The sequence below is a fragment of the Zootermopsis nevadensis genome, unplaced genomic scaffold, assembly GCF_977971745.1.
Source record: "Zootermopsis nevadensis isolate Lab colony 2312 unplaced genomic scaffold, Znev_1.0 Znev_ptg000008l, whole genome shotgun sequence".
Lineage (NCBI taxonomy): Eukaryota > Metazoa > Arthropoda > Insecta > Blattodea > Termopsidae > Zootermopsis > Zootermopsis nevadensis.
In genome coordinates this window covers 9,180,245-9,195,909 of record NW_028259140.1, presented here as the reverse complement: position 1 = coordinate 9,195,909, position 15,665 = coordinate 9,180,245, and the positions used below count along the sequence as shown (strand labels likewise).

General features: G+C 38.3%; 1 protein-coding gene across 10 annotated transcripts in view; it reads left to right on the top strand.

Moving 5' to 3' along the window:
- LOC110832919 (glutamate receptor ionotropic, kainate 2-like) overlaps positions 1 to 15,665 on the top strand; it is a 149,198-nt gene that overhangs the window by 62,823 nt on the left and 70,710 nt on the right. For all 10 annotated transcript variants that reach the window (XM_087345024.1, XM_087345030.1, XM_087345031.1 and 7 more), the window contains 3 exons: positions 12,864 to 13,039; positions 13,178 to 13,231; positions 13,555 to 13,719. In XM_087345024.1, coding sequence (XP_087201150.1) covers positions 12,864 to 13,039; positions 13,178 to 13,231; positions 13,555 to 13,719 — 395 coding nt within the window. The remainder of the gene's footprint in view (positions 1 to 12,863; positions 13,040 to 13,177; positions 13,232 to 13,554; positions 13,720 to 15,665) is intronic.

Below are 15,665 nucleotides of genomic sequence, written 5' to 3'. Positions count from 1 at the left end.
AATTAATGATAGAATATTTTAGATACGAGTTTAAATTTTATGAAGACTTGCCTAGATAAAGTGTGCATATAGTACAAAAGTAATATAATTAGGAAATAAATTTTACTTAAAAAGGTACGTCCCTCTGTGCTGTATCACGAATCAATTAAAATATAATAAGTAAACAAACATATAATCACCATTCGACTGTAGAATGAACATCCGAAGTTGGACTTATGATAACTGCTGTGGTTCACAAGACAGCTTAGTTTTGATCATAACCCGTGAAAACGAAGTCTTCAGTGACTAGTCCAATTACGTCCACAAGTTCTTAACGCACCAAAGAGTGGCAGATGTGTATGTCTGCAGTGAGATCTTCAAGACGCAGTGTACACATCTATGACTTTTTTCCTGGTATAGCGGAGTCTCCGCCTGTAGATGACGGATGATCATTCAGTTATGGCATCTTTCGGTGCATGCTTAAAACGCGTTGCTTAGCGCCGTGGCTTCTCCATGACGACGCTGAATGATCTCCCCCCCCCCCCCTCCTCCGCTTTGGCTTTCACACGACGACAGTAAATGGAGTACAGTTCTGTCATGCCATCCTATTCGCAGTCCCAGAGGTTGAGGGATTTTGTTAACTTTTCTTGCTTCCTCCATTTTTGCTTTTCCTACGTGCATTCGTCCTCTAGCAGGACGATATTACTCTCGGTACGTAACGAAACTTGGTACAAATAGCTCATCAGGGCTGACATTTTTGTCGAATGCTAAGATTCATGTACATCGAAATCTATTAATATTAAAAATGGTTTATTTATGTCATTCAGGAAATTTATCCCTTTACTGCAATATTGGTTTCTTGTGTGGTATTGCCTGTCGATGATAAAATATCAGTCGGACATCGTTCTCAACCCTACTCAAATTAGAATTTTTCAGGAAAAAGCTTTTGTCTCGTTTATAAGACAAGTTCGTTCTAATTGGTGTATTAATCCTGTCTTTTTTCATTTATTTTCTGTACCTTTTAACCAAATATAAACGAAGATTTATAAGCGCATTGTATTGTAATTTATGAGGCATTTTAACTCCTTGAAGTGTTGTTTTCAGCCTATGAAAACACTGTTTAACATTTGGAGTCAAACGGAATCCTTCTTCTTCCGATTCTAGTACTTGAAGGATTTTGTCCTCTTCACACATGGAAGGATTCTCATTCTATTCACACATTTGGTTAGGATTCCATAGACGAGTGATCAGCCCGTCTCAAGACCTTTACTTATACAGGGCAGCACAACACAGAAAGACGCTGGCAAACGTACGTGCCTTGGGTTGGATTCGAACCTACGGTCCCAGTGTCCGAAAGGTCAAGGTCTATACTCCCAGACGGCGTGGCCACTGTGACTGGCCTCGTCAGAAGATATTTGATTTATGAAAATATTATATGAATGTAAATCGTGTTCCTACATCGAATGATTTTCTTCCAAGTTTGCTTTCATTTGAAACAAATGTGGAATAATTCCTTGTTCATCGGGCGATGCAGTGTAATAGTCTTTGAAATTTTCCGTTATTGATTAACTTAAAACGTTCTTTCTCTATGACATTGTTAGTTTCGCCCAATTTTTAACTTTTTTATCCATAATTTCCGCAGCGTCTAGGAGTAAGGAAACAACGTACTTAATTTGTTAAAACGTTTCCAGAAGAATATTAGACAAGATTGAATAGGTGTATTCTTTTGAAGAAAACTGATATTCCATTTTTTATTTTCATAAATTCTTGTAAGGAAAGAAACTTCAAAAGAAACATCTAGACGCCTTTCAGTTCCAGTAGACATCACTACAAACCATTTGAAAGGCTGATTGAGAGGTGCTCCATCCATAAGTCAAAACAGACATTAATTATCGAAATCGACGAAGGGTTTTATTCCCTGCTGGAACTTAATAGCCGCCTGTAACTTAGATTGAATTTCAGTCTTCCATAGTAAGTTGCAAACGACAACTAATGAACGCACTTCGTTACAACATGGGACGTTTTAAATTTCAATTTTTCCAACATTTTAAGAATTGCGAGTAGGATTACTTATCTAGCCGTAAGCATTATCAAAATACCTTCGTTTATATTATATACTTTATATTGTTCTTTCAAACATATTAGGTGTCAGTTTTAAATTATGTTATGTCACCACGTTCTAATAACTGTGATTTTCTCCTATGTGATAAAGTAATGTACCCTTTGCGTACTTTCATACGATGATAACATTCCGCCCTTAATAATGTTGTTCTTGTAGCTTTGTGCCCCTTAGATCATTTGTGTATCATACATTCGTAACATACGTTTAACCAGGTTTCTCTATATTTTCTAATATTTATATTAACACTAATTCTTATTAGTGTCTTACCTAAATGTTTGTCTTTGTAGCAATGATCAGCTGAGAGTTAACTTTTAACTTCCATGATAATCAGTTTTTTATTTTTTATTAGACATTATAACGTGAACTAAAAGTAAAGCTGTCCCACTATACGCCATGTAGGCGCTTGGGGGGGGGGAGGTTCAACAGTAATGACGTTTTTTATGTCTGTTGGACTGGCTTGTTTTCTATAGAATTACTATCGCTGAAACGTTTTCATGATAGTGGCGGAGTTGGTAAATCTGAATTACAATGCATTAGAAGATCAGGTCATTCATTGTCTGTACATGTGATGTTCCCCATACTACAGAGTAGCTCGTCATTTGAAATGCATGATGCTGAGGGATGGTGAAATGAGATTCTTTGCAGTTTTGCCTAAACACACACTGAACAAAAGTTACGCCTCATTCCAGTCCTTTCACTACTCACCAGAATGCGCTGCTAGGTCGATAGTTTGAGTGTCCTCACTGAACCTCCACTAAAATTTGAATACAAGGGAACCCTTTGTATTAAAATTATTGCAACAATGGCATATATTACATCAGTGAGAACGGCATATACATCTTTTTTCTGTTCTTAAGTACTGAGACTTGCATCGTGGAACGTTCAGACAGTTCAGCAGCGAAGAAAGCAATCCGCGTTCCATAGCACCCGTCTACAAGAGTTTCACTCTATATTTTAGGGACATTTGTAAGCATGGTGTAGTAGTGTTACAAGGGAGGATGGAAAAACTATTTCAACATATTGGCTGTATCATAATAAGACCCGTCATGGAATGTGTTGTGTGTTTCTGAACTCACAATTACGTCACTGAGAGAATATGGTGCTAAATTACAAAATGCCCGCTTCCCCTACAAGCCCTATGATTCCATAGTACAACACGGAAGCCAAACAACTGACAATCGCTCGGCGATGCGCAACCAAACCTGCGCGATCTTTATGCATCGTTTGATACTCTGACAGTACAATTAGTGATGCATTTATGAATCTCACGTCCTTCAAAGTCTATTAAAGCAAAAGGCTTAATTGTCAAATCTTTTGTCACAGCTTTTATTTTAAAATCATGGAAATGCCACTAGCATTAGTTGGTACAAAGGTTCATTAAACAATAATAAAATCGAACAAAGAGCTCCAAAAAGAAGATAGAAAACAGATCGTTTGAATATGAGCAGTACAAGTTGCCTATGGCACAAAGGAGATTTCTTATTTACTTTAAGACAAGCAGTTTTCTGCAATGTAAACTGTTTGCTTTTCTCGTTTGCGCTGTGATAATTTCTTGTGAATCCCTCTCTAATAAAATTCTTCTGTTGTACTTACTGCATAGTTAAATCAGGGCCAGTCAACTATTATACTTCTGCAATAGGAGCTGTCAATGAACGCTATGATAAGGGGTCTCACTTGAGATGATGAAAACAATTCATCTGGTCAAAAACTAATACCACTACTTGTATGCAATTTTTTTATTATTTCAGATTTTGTTTAAAATAATAAAAATATCAAAGTTTGGGAAACAAGATTTACATTCTTATCCAAAATTTAAATTATAAATTTTATTATCGTGTCCGTGGAAATGCTGTGTTTTTAGTGATAAGTTTATCACATCGCTCTTTCATGACAGTAATACACTTTGTCACCAAGCATGGTCGAAGAAAAGTCTTCCATTCAAAATCCGGTGAATAAAATTATAACTCCATTAATCAGAAGTCGAACCGTGGCATCTACGTCTGTACAACACGGTATGGAAACAGGATGTTGCTGGCAACAGGAAGATTGTAATTTATTATTGTTTTTTATTTCACGCATTGAAGAGCGTCGCATCGATTTTGCTGCTCAGACAGCAACATGATCTGTACAGATGTGGGAAGCTGTTCAGTACCGCTGTTCATGGCGCCATGTGTTCTGCTGTGTGTCAGCTTGTGGCCGGCATTAAAAACAGCAACACTCAACTCTCAGGAGCATTTCTGTAATTGAATACTCTATCATAAACACAACAGACCAGAACTGACTCCATGGTGTACGGCTGAAAAATGAGTTCGGAATGAAATGGAATAAAGCTGAGGTGGTAGACTTGTATAATGCCCTCCAGTATCTAGAGGCTGAGCTTTTATTTTAACCGAGCTAATTTTCTACGACTTCTCCCAGTCTTCGGGATTTTTACAACACTCTGAGAATATAACTCTCCGCCATTCGTACTGTCCTTGTATTTGTATTGAAGGACAAAGGAAAATCACGAGAATCCTCAGTCGAGGTAACCGACCGAAACAGGGACCATCAGATTGCGCTTTAGAAGCGCTAACTCCTCAAAACAGACACCTCCTAGAAGAAGTTTGTTATAATTATTCAATATCAATATACGGGGTGAGTCAAAAGTATGTTTACAAACTTCGTGTGCGTGTTCCAGGATCAAAAATAAGAAATAATGTTCCTATGAACATGGGGTCGCAAATGTTTCATTTTCGAAATAATAGCCAAAAATAAGTTTCAATGTATGCCTTTATTGCCAAGTATAAGGACAGGGATGTTTCTTTGTAACAGATGCTCAAAGGTTGTTCCTCCATTCTCCACACATGCCCGAGCACGACGTACACAAGACTGACGGATTCGTCCGTACACACCAGGGTTTGCTGGAATCATCTACCATGCATTCTGCACAAGTTCCCATAGGTCGTCTTCATTGTTTATGGGTGTTGCATAAACGACGGACTTCAAGTCACCCCGCAGATAAAAGTCCAGTGGAGTCAGGTCCGGTGACAAAAATACATCACATTAACTTCACGCTTCAGGCAGTAGATAAAGACGAGAAGACAATGAGCTGGTTATAACAAGTTCATGACTTGCATGGAGAACGAAGGTTTATTAACATATTCTCAGAAGCCCACCCTTGAGCCATTGCTCACAATTTTTCTAAAATCTCTACCACGCTTCTAATTTACCATTCTTTAATGAAAGATGAGTTTTTGGAATCTCGGAATGTTCATGTGCCTGATCGTCAAAAAACTTTTCAACTAGTCAACAGATGTTTCATGAAAAAAGAAGACGTTTCGGGCCAGCCCGCTTTTGCATTTTATAATTTTCCTGCAGACAGCAAAAGATCTACCGAGACAAACATGCTATGTTGGAGCACGCTGAAAGTCGGACGGCTTGCATCTTCTGTAAAGCATTCAGTGAATAAACTTTATAGCCTGGGAGTTTTTGTCCACAAACTACTTAGTCGTTTACCTGCAGCATTTGCATTCTGCGTAATATAGTAAAAATCTACATAATGCCGAATAAATCTGTCATCTTATGGCTGTAACAGAAACCGAAATGCGAATGATGAAGAATTTCTGGAATGTTGACGAGTTTCTTTTTAGTAAAATGATTACACTGGAATTTTAAATTGTCTCTGATATTTCATGCATATTTTATATAACGCAAAGAAAAATGTGTATACGTCGTTACATAAATGTAATATGAATATTTCTTCTTCTTCTATTCGCCTTTAGAATCTGCATTAAACTGTGGCATATTGTAAAGTTGCGTTAAACACGGCCTTTGTTATTTGTTGGTTGGACGTAGGTCCCTCGCGCTATAGTGATCGCTTTTGAGGAGGCGAATGGAACAATACACAATATTCCCTCGTTCAGCGTGGTTGTTCTATATTTAAATTTACAGTGATTGCGTGATAAAATGATTACGCTGACTGGATTCAGATATGTTTTCATTACTTCTTATTTTTCTTCCACGAATTAGGCCTTTTGGCTGTTCAAATTAGAAATACTTCAGAAATAATGTTTATGAAAGTACACTCTTTTTTATTTTTAAATTGTCTTTATTTCAATTAATAATTGGCTGCAGTGAAGTGGATATCTTTTTTTTTTCATAGTGTTTCTTAATGCACATATCCGCCATCTTCTTGACATCTATATATGCTCAGTTCATGCATGTTTCCTAGATATTAACTACTCATTGCCGTTGCTGTTTTACGTATTTGTTTTCAGTTTTCAGAACCTTAATTATTATTTACCGTACCTTTGTTTACCGTCCCAAAGTTAATTAAAGCCAATGCACTAATTTTATTACTGAAAACAGGCTCTCCAGCTGCTAGTTGTCAAGGCAGTGAATGTAAGGGTCTCCTGCTTACAGATCGGTCTACCTGCCTGAGTAAATCTACTTACTATACGCCTCTCTGTTATTTGTTCAGAATATTAATGGTAGTAAATGTAAGCGCATCTCTCTACCAAAGCAGTGCGTCATAAGACATCCTAGGGAGTGCATATATGTGGGCAAATAACTTTGCCTGTGGGTGTCGTCACATTCTAATAAATTTATAGCGATTCTACTAGCCATTCAAAATATATTTGACCTGAAGAAGTGAATTACATAAATACGCTTTGCATACTGAAACAGGACTTTAAAAGATAAACAGGAAGTTGACGTAACTTATTCGCTACCCAACTCGCTCACACACCATCTAGTTTGCCGATGATTGTCCTTAAAGGTCCACATGTTAACTTCATTTAATGGGGTAAATCGTTACATCTTGACTCTTTCACTTTACCAATAGAAAAACAAGTCTGATACCCATTGGTTAGGATTATTGAATTATTCTTATGCTATTTTACGACGTTGTTTTAGCTGTAAATGTTACCTACCTATATGTGATTACATGGTCATGGTTTGTACATAGGATGCGGTTTAGTGGTATTTAGAGGTTCTGCCCCAGAGACCCTGAGTAAAAGCATTACGATGGACGGTCACCCGACGAGATTTTAACCCGGTACCTCCCGAATGGACGTATAAAACAAGCCAATAAGCTAAGCGCGCCCGAGGGCCTCTTCGGCAATCCAGAACCTTCACAGTCTCGCAGTGCATCATAATATACTGTTGTCACTGTCCATGAGTTTTTATCTTAAACCGCGTACAGTAATTGTGGCTCATTTATTTTTGTTAGAAGTTGAGATTTGTTTGTTGACTATGCGTTTCTGGTTGCCAGTTTACTGGTCCTCCCTTGCAGTATTAACAGTTACAGCACCCGGAGCTAAATGCGCGTTTCGCCTACGTTACTAGCTTGAGGGTAGAAGGAAGGCAAAAGCATATACTATGTAATCAAAAGACATAAACAACATAAAATTGCAACGGGAAACCACAAAGCACTGCCGTTGGTAAAATGTTAGTAGTATTGACAGTACATTTTTCGTAGGATTTGATATTCTGACAGCAGCGAGCGTGAAGATGGCTGTCTTCTGGGTTGTAACGCCTGGTAGAGGTTTACCGACGTTTTAGAGTGCTTGCTGCCTCTATCATCAGGAGTGAGTCGTTATAGTCTATCAGTCATATAAATTTAAGGGTAAAAAGTCATATCTATAGTAGGTTAGTGTAGCTAATTGTTTATTCAATTAGCTAGTATCTGTAATCAGATAATTAACATTCTGAAAGCAATTCAGATAATATTTTGACATATTTATGCCTTGAGAACACTAATAGGTCTTCACTGAGCAGATATGTAAACTGGTCGTAGTGCAAAGTGCTGTACAGAAAGAAGCTAGCGTTTGTGGCGACTGAATGCTGTCTTATTCCTCTTCTTCTTCTTCTTCATTTGAAGCTTCCACTCACGTAGTTTCACAGGATTAACACTAACACGATAATCCCATTTGTTCGGATCCCGTCACCAGACCTCAGCTCCCTCCAAGCTTAGACTCATCCGCACAATGGTTGATGATATTGCTACAAGAAAAACTAATAGAGATTGTTTTGTATAAATCCTTCTTTTTTAGGCGAGATTGAAATTGATTTTGCTATCGTTGCAGTGAGAGGATTATTGCGCCTAATAAAATAGAGTGTGCATGGGGGAGGAGGTAATAAATACTTACAGAATTGTGGTTAGAAAGCCTGAAAGGAAGAGGTCACTCGAAAGATCTAGACATGAATGGGAGGATACTATTAAAATGGATCTTAATTAAATTGTGTTTGGGGGCAGAGTAGTTTTGTTTGACGCAGGGACCCGTCGTGGACTCTTGTGAACACGGTAATTAACTTTTGGTTTTGGGCTTGAGTTATTGAATGTTTTAACGAGCTTTTGTTTTCTCAAGTTGGTCTGTGCTCCATGGACTTCGTCGACAGCTATTCGTAACTTAATTCACTTCTCTTGTACATTTATGGATTCGAAGATTTGTTAAAGTAGAGTCTGTAGTGATGCAGAATTATCACCAAAACAGCTTCAACCTGTTGACGTGGTTACATGTGTTATAGTAGCAGTCTGCCATTTGACTTTTACAACCTGCGTTTATTCGGGGCGCCAAAGAACCATATGAAATTATCCACTGTCATCATGACACAGATAAACACATAAAACGTTCTGGAAATTTTAGTGTCACACAGCTTGCTTCTGTAGTAATGCGCAGATCTACAAAAATATTATTAATGCAACAAATTATGTTTTGTACTTCACTGCTGGTAAGGTCCAAGTGTTGAACTCCGGTATGCGCCTTTAAATTAGAGGTCCTCAAATTAGAATAGATGTAACGGTATGTTCGTTCATGGGTTTGGATCAGACTCAATTGCACAGGATACTCGCGAGTGGCAACAGACTAAATAAATCAAACCGAAACGTTAAATATAAACTAAAATTTCGCGTCGAGAAACGTTGGTAGATAAATTCTACGTTCAACCAGGGGCGAAACCTTCGTGTTAACCGTGTTAGCCCGGCTAACCCGAAAACGAAAAATAAAATTGTCTGTCTTACATATTTCAGTGATAACGCCATAACTATACTGGAACAGAGCATAACTGATCAGAAAAAATGCATCGTTAGCTATATTCAGCCAGCCAGGCTTTGTTAGCTTTGTTACGATTGAGGTGAGCGTAATTCTCAACTAGGTGGGTAGATATAAAATTTTAACTGCTCGGATCAGCTGTATTCTACTGTAATGAATACGACTAAATAACGAAATTAAATTAGAATACATTATTTTTCGTTTTTAAAATGTTCAGTCCTGCTTACAGGGTTAATATGAATGTCCCGCCGCTTTCTACAAATTTTATGTTAAACGTTTTTGAAAATTGAATATTTGACGAACTTCAAAGAAAAAATAGTTTCTGACTGAATAAATTGAGAATTTTATAACAGGGGGCTTCTATTTACAATAACATTTGTTTTATAAGTAAATGAGCATAAATTGTATTAAAAACTTGTAAGAAGAACACGTATGAATGGTGTGAGATTTGAGGGTTTTCACGACTTGTTAAAATAAATCTGTACCAAATGTTCTTCCTAATATCCGATGCGTAATGAGGCACATCTGTTACAAAGGAGTGACGACAGAAGGTTTGGCTAATCTTCTGCAGATGGAAACGGGAAATTGATTACAGGCAGTAACGATTAGTTGCAAGTGTTACAAGCGTAATGAATGCAGTTTTAACGTGTAACTCTATCATCATATCATTAACGGGACGCCTTCTTCGGTAATTTGTTACAGAATCCACGAATCTGAGGCTCGGGTTACTATATTACGTTGGAAAGTCGTTAATTCGTCTACCTAGAGTTACAGAGCTGTTAAATTGCTTGTACAGAGTGTTCCGTAATTTACAGTATGTGTTTGGCAAGGATGAATACAGGGGGTTAAAGCATTTTTCATGGAGAACAGCAAAATAGTGTATAAAATTGTTCTTTTGGACTTTGTAAGTCGTCTAAATTGTAGAATCAGAAAATTAACTCTTCGAAAGCTGGACTTTGTTCTTCTTAAATATCTCATATAGATCCATTGTAATAGGCTTAGACCTTCATATCTGCAGTTCACTGATTACAATTCAGGAATGAAATTGTAAAATTGTCTGCTGTATTTTTATTTCGTTTCGAACAGAACTATATAGTGTCCCGTCTCCTCACAGATCCCTTTTTGTAACGATCGAAGTTCAACAGACAACTTGAGTTTAAGATTAGCTACTTTTAGCGTATTGTAGCTTGTTGAATATTTGCTTTATTAAAAGTATCTGTTCCCTTTTGCCTTCACGATAGTCCGCCCGAGTCTAATTGTCCCTACGCTCAGAATTGTACTAAAGTGAAAAGTGAATTTAAAACTTTAATAATGTTTATCAAGTGCATTCGTTTATATTTCCGTTTATGGGCGTTGCAAATCCATAAATACAAAGGCACTGTAACTACAGATATCACACTGAGTAGAACACATTTGTTACTTATTTAGCCAATCCAAACATATTTAAGAGACAATCTTTGGATTTTAATGGGTACACTATTTATGTCACGTACGTTTACACATAATGAAACGTCTATAAAAAAACCTTAAGAAGTTTGAAGTTCAAATTCAATTCAATTAATTTATTTACGTGTTTGCCAACAGCAAGAAGCCAATAACAGGCAAACACTGATAATATATACAATAATAGTGAAATAAAAATTAAAAATCTTACACAAACGGATTAACTAAACTTATAAATATACAATATTAAATATAACTGCCAAGTACAGGCAAACCCAAAATAGAAACAATATTAACACAGAGCAAAAAATGAAGGAATATAAATAAAAACAAAATAATCCACGTAGGGAACACTAATATAATTGTAAAACTTTAAAAAATATAAAAAGACAGATAACCAAGCTAGATCATTTCCCTTGTTGAGAACGTTCGCTCAAGGGAGACAATGTTTGTGCTAAATACGTCCAAAGATTTACATACGTCATTTGCAGCGATGACGCACCTGGCTGAAGGACTATGCCTTAGTGCACTGCTCACACTAAAAGTAGAAAATTCTCTTATTTGCCTCGCCGGCACACGTAAACCAACAGCGTCCATAATGGAATGGCAATTTATTTTGCCCTTAAATACATTAATAAGAAATAACGCATCGAGATGTCGTCGTCTGGAATAAAGTGTTCTAAAATTTAAAGTAGATAGGATCAGTTCATATTTTCGGGGGATATTAAACTGGAAAAATCGGTAATTGCATAAACTGGCAAATTTTCTTTGAATATTTTCTAATTTATTAGAATCTGTCTGTGTAAGATTATTCCAAACGACCGAGGCATACTCAAGCTTTGACCTAATTAAAGCATTATATAAAACAACAAGGCTGTCTAAAGAGGAAAAATTATAAGTAATAAAACGAATAAGCCCTAAGGTCCTTAGTGCCTGGGAATGAACACAATTTACATGACAGTGAAAATACAGTTTACTGTCTAACAAAACACCAAGATCTTTTATACAATTTGTACGCAAGATTAAAAAGTCACTAACAATGTAATTAAAATGGATACTGTTGGTTTTACGTGTGAACGATATAATTTTGGTTTTCTCTATGTTAAGTTCCAAATTGAAAATAAATTAATGTTGTTGACTTTTAACCAAAACTAAACTCAATCGACAAAATGTATTGTAGTGTATCGATATCAGATTTGTCCGAAGCCTATTCAGTATTTTCAAAAGACCGATCTCCCCCCCCCCCCTTCTGTACAAGCAGATTTCATGCTGTAGGTGCGATGACGTCACAATGCAAGATAACTCACAACATATGTTCTCGTCCTTTCTTCACACTTCGCAGTTTTCCTGATGTGAGCACTCAGCGTGAAAAGCCGAGACCAGTCCTTAACCTGGCTCGGGCTTCTCTCTCGATTCCGTTTCGTCCCTTTTTTATCAGAAGGAAAAGGTTGGACCTTGAACCATGAAGGACTGAACAACAACCCGGTGCTACCACCATTAGTGATCCCCAGGAAAACGTAGCCGTATGCCGTCATGTTCTGGCGGCCTCTTTTCTTCAAAGTCCTCTGTTCTGACCCACAATCCTCTCCTTCATAGAAAGGGGGAAGAATGGAAAGCTAACAGAAGACGACAACCGAAGTCACAAGCCCCGCAGCGCAGCCGTCAGCAGCTTTCTGCACCATCGACTGAGCATTTCTCTTCTCCTTTCCGTGGCGAAGTACTGTTTTCTTTGCCGTACGGAATATGACTTGGACGAGCTTCGGTTTTATAGGATTAATATAGGGCTTATACAGGATGATTCAAAAAGGTTAGGGCCAAACTGAAGGAGCGTATAGAGGGACTCAGAACAACTTTCGAATAGGATTCCATGTCCTCCGAAGTTATCCTGAGTCAGTCGAGGCCATTGAAGGTAGAGAAGTCTGATAACATACAGCTGAAATAATTTGGTTTGTAAGATTACTAATGTAATCCTTGTAAATTAATAAAAAACAAAATTAAGTTAGTAGGAGAATAGCAAAGTACGATTATTTCAGCGGTATGTTATCAGACTTCCCTACCTTTAATGGCCTCGACTGACTCAGGATAACTTCAAGGACATGGATTCCTATTCGAAAGTCGTTCTCTCTGAGTCTCTCTATACGCTCCTTCAGTTTGGCCCTAACCTTTTTGAATCACTCTGTATATGTGATACAGTACCTTCCAATAGCATAAGGAGTGACAGTGGTTCTTTTGATTCAAAAGCGATTTGCGATAAAATTCTTAACGTTGCACGCATTTGTATGTCGCAGGTCTCATCAAACTCAGGGAACTGGTACGGTCCCCTGGCAGCAGAGATGTGGAGGTGCATCTCAGACAAGCTGACCCTGAGTCATACCGCGACGTGCTCAAGGAGATCAAAACCAAGGAAATACACAACCTGGTGGTGGACACGCGACCCGAACACATGCACCACTTCCTCAGAGGGGTCAGTATCGCGCCTCACGCCCGCAACAGTACCCCTCGTTATGAATTTAGTTCAATGCACGGACTATTTGTTTTCCTTTAGCAACGGATTGAGATTTCCATTGCCGTAATTCTCTCTAAATTCTATTTTATTTTTCAGATCCTTCAACTGCAGATGAACGATTACAAGTACCATTACCTGTTCACCACTTTTGTAAGTATCTCAAAATATCTCACAAAAATCAAATTTCTTTCTTAAATGTGAATAGTCTGTTGTATTCTATGCACTAGAACACAGAAAAACTAATCTAATAAAATACATAATTAGCCAGCTTCAGCCAACCAGGCGGTCTTAGCCGTTGCTAACAGTGCCTGGCTTGCGCGTGGTCGTTTTATCAGGTCGTTTCTTCTGTATTCCAGTGTATAGAGTACCACTTATCCACAAAAATAAGATAGAAGACTTTATTTTTCATTTCTCAAAGTGTTGACATGAAAACTCCACCCTGGCAAATATCGTGTTTGCAATTTTTTGTGCAGGACATCGAGACGTTCGATCTGGAAGACTTCAAATACAACTTCGTGAACATGACAGCCTTCCGGATTGTTGACGCTGAGGACGTTGGAGTCCGGGAGATACTTAAGGACATGGAGAGGTTCCAACCTGTCGGCCATAGTATCCTCAACAAATCACGCATCATACAGGTAGAGATGATCGAGAAATGTTCTTTGTTCATTTTCATCAAATATTATTTGCGGTGGCATATCAAGAAAGATGAGACGAATGGACATACAACACTAGTTCACGAGAGTAATTTTTTTTAAATAATTACGCTCGCTCCGGTCAAGTTAAGTTCTTCCAAGTAATAGCATTGCGACTTATCCTGTTCTTAATCTCATTCAGAATCAGTCGCCGTTTTCATGTTACTCTGTACTTATCACTTTCTTTCGTACTGCCTTTGGGCTGTCCTCTTCAGGTCGAAGAGGCATGTAAGCTCTTCTACCATGTCGATGTAGCATCAGTCCATGAGGAGGATTCCACCCCTTCCTTGCCTGGGAGCGTCTGGAGCTCCTTGTTATCCCGCCCACCGTCCTTATCAGCCCTCCCCCCCCCCCCCGCTACCTACGTAAACCCCGAATGTTTGGCACCCAATTCTGTGGTGTTACGGAATCTTTACCGCCAAAAGCTGCTGATTATGAGACTAGTGCGTCGCATGGATTTCGTAGTTAAAAGGATCAAATGCAAAAGTGCAAGAAATATTAACAATGTTACTGCTGCATAGAGGTTTAAAACGGCTGGCCTTGTAATCCTGGAGTCTCGGGTTCGATTCCCGGTGGTGCCCGAATTTATAACTTGTGTTGGGCAAGGCCGTGGTCTAGGCAACACGGAGTTTTCCTCCGGGGCTTCCCCGGTTTTTCCGTGGCATCCCAACAATTACTCTATACTCCATACACACTGAAGAAGGCAATGGCAAACCACTCCTGTATCACCTGCCTAAAAAACATATATGAACAGGTCCCAGTCCGAGAAAAGGATGGAAGGATCCTGTTCATGATATGTCGCTAACCTCCTGTAAAGGAGACGACGTATTTTAAGAAGAAGAAGAAGAGGTTTAAAGTTGTGTCTTGTGAAGGTTACTCTTCTGCAACACCGCAGACATGAGTGTTGGCTACCCGCGTAAACACGTCTATTGTACTTGTGTTATGATGCATCCGTTTAATACGTAGCGTTGTAATCCATCTGATGACAACTGACACTTGTGGCATCTAACATAATTAATTAACTTAGGCTGCACTTTTCTGACAGCTGTGGTTCACCATGCGCGGAAAAGATGTGACAGCCTGTAATGTCAGCATTAAAAACCCAGAAGTGGGGTTGGCAAAATGTAGCACGTATCAGAGCCAGTTAGGTTTCAGCCGACGTGACTCCACCAGGTAGAAACGGTGAACACAAACTGCATCTTCCGTCACATTTGGACGTGTGGAATTGGTCGTACAGTACTCGCATTGCTTCTGGTAGCTCCCTCGATGGAGTCATGCCGGTTTACCTGTTTTGGAAGAAACGCCCATAAGTTACCCTTTTCACAAGGTGAGACAAACATGACGTTTGGTTTAGAGGGAAAAGATCGAGATTAAATTAGCTAAAATTTGGTTTTTAGATTATGGTGTGATAAATCTAATGTTTTGATAGTCGCGAATAACCTCTGCAGGTGAGTCTACTTTCAATGATGCAGTCCACTGAACGTAACAATATCCTGATTTAATTTGGTGATAAGTAACGTTTGTAATAGATACAGTGTCTTAAATGACCTACAATCCAAAAGATCAGATGTAGGGTGGCACGAGGAATGAGAACCACCGCTTCATTACCTACACCGATGATTTTAAAATTGTTTTAAATATGTTGTCCTCCGTAGCTCTGAAGTATAAGCAACCTTGCCAATGGAAAGCGACGTCAGTTTTAGGTACTCGTTCAACAGTCGATGTTGTCCTTCTGTTTACGTTATTAAGGTGGTGCGTAACTGAAGTCGTCATAATATATTTTACATATTATTTTAATTATTTTACCAAAAATTAACAATTAATAACATAGTTGTAATGGTTTGTAATTAATATAGAAGTTGTATTTCGTAATTATCTTCAGATGTTAT